Below are 8,443 nucleotides of genomic sequence, written 5' to 3'. Positions count from 1 at the left end.
GTGTGTGTGTGTGTGTGTGTGTGTTGATAGCATGCACGTGGAAGTCGGAGGACAAGTTGCAGAAGTCGATTCTTTCCTTCTACCATGTGGGCTCCAAGGATAGATCTCAGCTTGTCAGACTAGGCAATGCTGTATTTAATTAACTGGATTATTTGCACCTGCTATGCCAGTCAAAATCACTTATACGTTCGATCCCCAAGTTCACTACGGATACTCAGGGGCTGCCTGGTGCAGGTCGGGGGTACAGCAGCGGGCCTGCAGAGAATGGCCACCACTGGGACCTTGCTGCCTTGTACACTATATATAGTGACTGTATTGGCCGCCCAGAATGCCTGTCTCCGCCTCAACAACTCTGTGAGTTGCATCAAACTTCGGGTGGCCAAAAAGAACTGCGACCTGAGGATCCTGGAGCGAGCTAGCTCCCTATAAATTGAAGAGGGGAGGGACTGGCGCTGTAGGAGTGGGGGCCGAGCAGAGGGAGCCCAGGCAGAAAGACTGGGCCAGAGCCTACCACCTTATGGCTGCAGAGCGGAGCAGACAGGTTCTCACACCAGCATAGGACTGCTTTCCACTTCCTTGCCATGGGTCCTTTTCCCTGTTGGTCCTTTCTGTTTTCCTCTCCTTCCCATCCTCTGCTACCATTTTTTTTTATCTCTTCTCCCACCATGGAATTAATTTCTTCCATTTTTTTGGTCAAGTAGAATTGAGAGAGTCCCACACTCCCATCATTTCCCATTTCCCCATCACCCCAGTCCCCTTTCCTCTCTGGTCTTCATGAATGTATTTATATGGACAAAATTAAGAAAAGTACATTGATTTCCCCATTCTCTCACTTCCCCCAGCTTGACTCCCCAAAATCCACAGAGTTAAAACTTGGGACCCCCCACACCCAGAACACTGTATATATATAGTTTGTCTGAGGTTTGTGCCACCGTAACAGATGCAAGTATTCAATTGCATATACAGATGTTTGCCGGGGGTGTTCTTTGCACATTTGGTTTAATCTGGTTTTTGTTTGTCCAGGGAGGGAGGTTGGTTTTGTTTATAAATATAAAAAAAAACCAACAAAACTTCCCTTGCTTTTAAGTGAAAATATCAGAGGCAGGTGTGGAGTTGATGTAAAAGAAATTTGAATAATATTGATGGCATAAAGGATTTACAAATAAACTTGCCTCCAATATGACCAGAAGATTAATACAATAACCAAGCTTGTTAGAAACTCTAGGAAAGCCGGGTGGTGGTGGTGCATGCCTTTAATTCCAGCACTCAGGAGGCAGAGGCAGATGAATCTCTATGAGTTCGAGGCCAGCCTGGTCTACAAGAGCTAGTTCTAAGACAGGCTCCAAAGCTACAGAGAAACCCTGTCTCGAAAAACAAAAAACAAAAAGCAAGCAAACAAACAAAAACTCTCGGAAAGAAATTTTTGTGCCAAAATTAAAGTTTTGTGTTGCTAAGAAAGTTTGTGCTAAGGCTTGTGCACTAAGATTTACTTCCAATTAGGCTCCATTCCCACAACACAAAGAGAGAACCCTGACTTCCAACAGGCTATTAAGCCTATCCTCCTATTAAAAAAAAAAACAAAAAAACACATGCCTCTAAGGAGCAGCTCAATGACTGAGCCCTGAGTCACAACTATTATTAAGTCCTAGCCTGCCATTAAGTCCCCTGAGCTCTCTCTCTATTGGGAGAAGCATGATTCTGCCAGGTGGGCAAGGTGACAATGGCTGGAAAAGAACAACACTGGTGTATGAACTTTAGAAATAATTCTGTATGGCCTAGGAAATAATATCCTTGCTGTGTAAATCTCCCATCTGCCCAAGTGGCCAGGCTTGCAGTCTCCTGCCTCTGTTTAAACTGCTCCAAGTGGGCCCTGGAGCAGGGATCTGAATGAGAGGGAAGGATAACAGCACAGGCAGAATGCGTGAGCCTGAGGTGTATACAAGTTAGTAGACATCTGTTCGGAGTGGGCTCCTTTCGGGTATTATCTAGAGCCAGATTCATGCTATTATTAAAGAATGTTTCCTTTTATTAATCTAAATGTGTGGAGTGATTTCTCACCAGGGAGATATTAATTTTAGAGCAGGATCACATGCCTAGAACACCAGCCTTCCAAAGGCTAAGGCAGGAAAGTGGAGAATTCAAAGCCAGACTGGCTTATAAAACACCTTTAGATAGATTAATACATAAGTATCAGATCTAGATGGAAGGCATCATAGATATATGAACATATATATGAGAGAATTATATACTAAAGTGATTTGTCCAGATTCTGAATAATTGATAATTGTGCAATGTTCATTAAATAGTGCTAAGGAAATCCACTTAAGAAAGTATTTTTCAGCTGGGCGGTGGTAGCACACATCTTTAGTCCCAGCACTTGGGAGGCAGAGGCAGGCAGATCTCTGTTAAGTGCGAGGCCAGCCTGGTCTACAGAGTGAGTGCCAGGACAGCCGGGGCTACACAGAGAAACCCTATCTTGGAAAATCAAAAAATATATTTTTTTTCTTGCTTTGAATTTCAAGTTGGTAACAAGTCTTTGATAGGGAACTTTTGCTTTTCTGGCAATACATTACGATAAAATATCTCTTATGTTCAAAGAGACTGGAATTTTTTCTGGACCTCATACCAGAGTTAATAATCTGATGGTCTCTTTTGGTCTCTAAAGGCACGAGGCCATTCATATGGTATATGGACATACATGTGTTGGGGTGCACTGTGTAGTGCACTATGAAGAAGGAAGGCACTCTAAGATGGAATGTTAAGGCCTATGTGACAGAGGGAAGGTCCAGCCTCTCTGATGGACTGAACCCCAACAACTGTACAAAGGTGTATCTATTGAAATTTACACAAAGTATGTCCTCATACCAACATCCCTAATCTAATTTACATGTCTTACTAAAGGAGAGCATCACATGCCCCATGACTCTAGTCCCTTATTATGTGTCGTTTGCAATACACAATAATACAAGAGCCTCGAGTGTGCCAGGAACCAGAGTCAGGGGATGGCTGCAATGCCCTTTCAGCAAAACCATTCTACAAATCATGGAAAACAATTATTGTTTTCCACAGAGATCCTTCAAGGTCAAAGAACTTCGAAAAACATCTGTTCATTCTACTCTCTACCCAGATACAGTTATTCTGCTGAATCCCTACAACATGCATGCAAGCAAAATATCCTTACACATAAAATGAAAGGGGGAGTGGGGCTGTCAAACCCAGAATGTGATCTTTCCAGCTGAACAGTTAACATTGCTTCTTCACATCACAGGACAAAACCGAGAGACATGCAGATTTATAAAAACATGGCAACATGCTTATTTATTTACTTGTCTGTTTTGGAGACAGGGTCTTGCTATGTTGCTCAAAGTGGCCTGGAACAGCTTCCTTCTAGCCTTAAACTCAAGGCAATCCTCCTGCCTTTAGTTGCCAAGTGCTAGGATTGCAGGTGTGTCTTATCTTTGATTGGAGTGTTTAATTTGTAAATAGCTTTATATCTGTCTTAGAAAGTTGACACTAATGAAACCAGTGTGAACACTACCGATGAATTTCCTCCTTTTTCTTCTTCTTCTTCTTCTTCTTCTTCTTCTTCTTCTTCTTCTTCTTCTTCTTCTTCTTCTTCTTCTTCTTATTATTATTATTATTATTATTATTAATATTATTATTGTGTGTATTCCATGATATTCGTGGTGTCACTTCCTTCATTCCATCTTCATGTGGATTCTGGAGATTGAAACCAAGTCTTTCATGGTGAGTGCCCTTACTCATCGATCCATTCATCCATACTGAAATCTTCAGCCAGGGAAGAGCCGCCCAAAGACTAGTTTCCACAGCATGCTCCTATTGCACCTAAGTCCTGATGGCTCCATCCCTTGAATATGTCTCCCCTGTCCAAATAAATGACAGTGCCTAGCTTGGGGGACTTCCCACTTCCTTATTTGCATAATTGTTCTTGCTGTTTTGTTCTTAGATTCTCACCAAAAGGGAGTCCCCTTCTGTCGTGACAGGCTAGTCCAGTAGAAATCACTGGAAAAGGAGGCAAGGGTTGCGGTGGGAATGGACATTCTGAACTGCATGAATGGGAGGCAGTCTGGACTTTAGGTAAATAATGATGCAGAGAACAAGAAATCTGAAGACCACATGACTGGATTTTTTTTTAAAAGTGTTTATACAGGGGCTTTACACAAAGGGTTAGCGAGGAATTCCGGAAGTGGAAGTGTTAACTTTTCCCTGGCTATGACAATACCTTAGAGAAACTATTGAAAACAAAAAGGTTTTATTTTTGGCCCATTGTTTAAGATTTCATAGCCAAACCAAATGTAACAATAAAAAGGTAACTTAATGTGGATCATAATCCTAAAGTAAAATTCAAGACCTAGAAAATGTCTAGAAGATGAAATAGCAGAAATTTTAAGATGACCTTTGGGTTTCTAGGACATGACAATAAAACATGATCCAGGAAGAAGGAGCATATCCGCAGACAGGAGAGCCATGGAAGAAGCAAGTGCACCATTGTCTGTCTGGTGGCCAGGGCCCAGAGACAGGCACTGGCCTAGAACGCAACAACAAAACCAAAGACCAACTCCTTCCTACACTGCTTGATTTGTCAGCCTCCCGCTGGACTCCTGGAGGGAAGATGCAATGAGCGCCCACACCCCCAGGACACTGAGACAATCTCTAACATTACAGTGTTTTATTGTCGTTAAATGACTCATCAATCCTGTTTCCAATTATTTTATTTTAAAATGGTTGATAGCTACATTGAAAAACAAAGCAAAACAAAAAACCCAAACTACGAATACATGTCATTATCAGTACCTTTTACTATTTGACTATTTTCTACATAGAAATATGAGACAGGCAGTCAGGTGGTGGCTTTAATCTCAGCACTTAGAAGACAATGGAAGTCAGAACTTTGTGAGTTTGAGGCCAGCCTGGGTGAGTTCCAGGACAGCAAGGGCTACACAGAGAAACCCTGTCTCAAAATACCAAAAAAAAAAAGCAAAAACAAAATAACAACAAAAAGATATATGAGAAATGTTTAAAATGAAATTTCATTGGATTCAGCCTTGATTGCAATGTAGAAGTCGGTAAAGAGAGCTGTTGGCGTGGGGTTGAATCCCCAGTAGTTGCTTTGTGGCTGATTCCCAGTCTTTACCCAGCTCAAGCCGCAGGCAGATAGACGGATACTGCCCTTCTGTTTTTCTGGCCCATTCACTTGCTTTCTTTATGTTCTCAAGAGCCCATGGAATATTCCTAGAGTAAAAAAAAAAGTTTCTGTTGGTTCAGAATATGTGAAAGGCCATGTGGTTCCAAATCTATAACACTGTATTGGATGAAATTATTGTCAAAAATGAAGATATTTAATAAAGGCAATTCTTGAAATCTGCATAAAGTTCTCTTCCTCTAGCATGAGGATTTGGGATGTACTTAGTACATTTCTACATGACTTACCTGCCTCACTTCCCACCTCCACTGTGCACACAGCCCCCTTAATCCCTCAGGACAGCTGCAGTTTTTTCTTGCCTCTTTGTTTCCTGTTGTTCCTTTCCAGTGTCCCTGAGGCCCCTGTTTCAATATTCATTCACTGTCTGTGAATTTTCAGCTTGTTCCAGATACTTGAAGAACACCTGAGGGTCATCTGTAAAGAGCTACGTCCCCAGCCCTTACACCAAAGTTTTACAGTGTAATTTAACTTATTATTGTGTGTGGTGTGTATGTGTGGGAAAGCTTGTGTAAGAAACCCGTGAAGTGATGCTGAACTATGAATTGGGCAGCATGCAGAAAGTTCTTCCCACAAAGTGGCTGGGCTGAATAGTTTTACGTCAACTTGACATAAGCTAAAGTCATCTCTGAGAGGAGGGAATGGTAATTTTAAAAAATGCCTCCTTAAGATAAAGGTGTAGGCAAACCTGTAGGGTATTTTTAAAATGAGTGATGGTTGTGGGAGGGCCCAGCCCATTGTGGCCCTGGGTTCTATAAAAGTACAGGGAGCAAGCCATGAAGAACAAGCCAATAAGTAGCATTCTCCATGGCCTCTGCAATCAGCTTCTGCCTCCAGGTTCCTGCCCTGCTTTAGTTCCTGCCCTGACCTCCTCCTCTGATAAACTGTGATGTGGAAATGTAAGCCAAATAAACCTTTCCTCCCCAAGTGGCTTTGGTCATGGTGTTTCATCACAGCAACAGTAAACCTAGCTAAGACGGGAGCCTTCTCGAAAGTGTGTTTGAGGCCAGCCTGGTCTATAGTTCCAGGAGAGAAACCCTGTCTCGAAAAACAAAACAAAACAAAAAAAGAAATGAAAGAAAAAGCAAGGACATGAAAAGAATGTCCTACGTGTCCACATGATCTCTGAGAAAGGCGAAGGCCTGGGAGGAATAGTCTTGGCTCTTTACACTTGACCAAAGGTGATAAGACAGCACACCAGACACATTCACTGATGTACTTGTATTTGCTCAAACTAACTGCAAACATTACCACATGTTTTGCTAGCATTAATAATAAAAATGAGATAAAAATGAGAAGTGTTTTGTTTGGACTTCTTCTTCTTCTTCTTCTTCTTCTTCTTCTTCTTCTTCTTCTTCTTCTTCTTCTTCTTCTTCTTCTTCTTCTTCTTCTCTCCTCCTCCTCCTCCTCCTCCTTCTTCTTTTTTGGTTTTGGATTTTTTTCAGGGGTTCTTTGTGTAGCCTTGGCAGTCCTGGAACTCACTCTGAAGATCAGGCTGGCCTCAAACTCACAGAGCTACCTGCCTTGGTCTCCTGAGTGCTAGGATTAAAGGTGTGAGCCACCGTCATTCAACTTGTTTACTACATTACCTTTGAATTGAAATGTTTGGTACCCTACACAGGTCTTGGAATATCCTTCAGTCCTCAGAGATTTGGCCCTGCTGGCCACTGGGCAGGTCGGTGTGTGTGTGTGTTAGAAATGCAATAAAATGAAAGTGCACTCATGGCCGTGGCTTGAGTATGGACAGACAGTTCTCTCCTTCCACCATGTAGATACTGGGGATTGAACTCAGGTCCTCAGGCTGACACTGCAAGCACTTTTACTCACTGAGCCATCAAACCTATCTTACAACAAAATTAAGAAAGATTATATTTGGATGTGGCTCAGTTGGTAGAGACAGGAAGATTAGAAGTTTAAGATCATCCTCAGCTACATAGTGAGTTCAAGACCAATTTGAGATACATGATACATTTTTTTTTTAAAAAAAAAAAAAGTTGGTATAGTGGTACATACCTTTAATCCCAGCACTCAGGAGGCAGAGGCGAGTGGGTCTCTGTGAGTTGGAGGCCAGCCTGGTCTATAGAGCTAGTTCCAGGACAGGCATCAAAGCTACAGAGAAACGCTGTCTCAAAAAAACAAAAACAAAACAATCCCCCCCACACACATAGTTGGTATAGTGGCGCACACCTTTAATCCCAGCACTTGGGAGGCAGAGGTAGATGGATCTCTGTAAAATCAAGGTCTGCCTGGTCTACAGAGTGAATTCCAGCCCACCAAAGCTACATAGTGAGACCCTGTCTTGAAGAAACAAATTTATTGGAGCTAGTGAGGTGGTTCAGCAGGTAAAGGAACTTATTGACACATCTAATGACCTGAATTCAATCCCAAAAGCTGCCCTCCGATTTTCACATGTATGATATGTTGCACACTCCTACGCACACGCACCTAAAAACAAATCTGTTAGTTCTCTGGGGAAAATTTAAAGATTTTAGCCTTTTTTTTTCCCCATCTTCCTGATTTTTTCTTTGGGGTAAGGGCCATTATGATATGCAATGTGGGGTGAGGAGCTGGGTTCGTGTCTCACGTGGCTGTGAGATATTGTACAGTGTGCAGCTGGGTTCGTGTCTCACGTGGCTCACCCCATTCCAGTCTGTCTCTCCAGACCCCACCCACTTGAGAGTCTCCTAACAAAGGACAGGTGACAAAAGTCCAGCTCTTGACGACTACCGCAGCTTCCTGCCTTCCATGCCACCAGCTGCCCAAGTGCCCACCAAAGTGCTCAGCTTTTGCCCACACTTGGGCACAGACCTAGCTTCACCCCTCACCTACCATCATAAAATCTCCCTGCCTTAGTCCGGGTGCACGGCTTCTCTGGCTTCAACCTCTTGGACCAGTGAACCCTCCTGGGAGTTGCTCTCCATAAACCTGCTGTTATACTTTTCCAATTCTGCTTGACCTGGTTTACTGCGTCAGTGGAGAAACTAAAGATCATGGGGTCAGAAAGCCTATTAAAGATAAAAGATTTTTGTTTTGTTTTGTTGAGACAGAGTCCCTTTGTTATGTAGCTTTGGCTGTCAGGAACTTGCCATGTAGACCAGGCAGGCCTCAAACTCACAGAGATTCATCTGTCTCTGTCTCCTCAGTGCTGAAATTAAAGGAAGGCACCACTATGGCGGGCAGAATACTCTAATGTATTTTATCTTTTTTTTTTTTTTTTGTTTT

General features: G+C 42.6%; 1 protein-coding gene across 3 annotated transcripts in view; it reads right to left on the bottom strand.

Annotated features, from left to right (window-relative positions):
* Positions 1-4,715: 4,715 nt before the first annotated feature.
* Parp4 (poly(ADP-ribose) polymerase family member 4) overlaps positions 4,716-8,443 on the bottom strand; it is an 89,259-nt gene continuing 85,531 nt past the window's right edge. For all 3 annotated transcript variants that reach the window (XM_087912104.1, XM_085698557.2, XM_087912105.1), the window contains one exon: positions 4,716-5,253. In XM_087912104.1, the coding sequence (XP_087768230.1) occupies positions 5,061-5,253 (193 nt within the window). In that variant the 3' untranslated portion in view covers positions 4,716-5,060. The remainder of the gene's footprint in view (positions 5,254-8,443) is intronic.

This window comes from Myodes glareolus, chromosome 12 (genome assembly GCF_982192425.1).
Source record: "Myodes glareolus chromosome 12, mMyoGla1.1, whole genome shotgun sequence".
Taxonomy (NCBI): domain Eukaryota; kingdom Metazoa; phylum Chordata; class Mammalia; order Rodentia; family Cricetidae; genus Myodes; species Myodes glareolus.
This window is presented reverse-complemented; position numbering and strand designations above follow the sequence as displayed.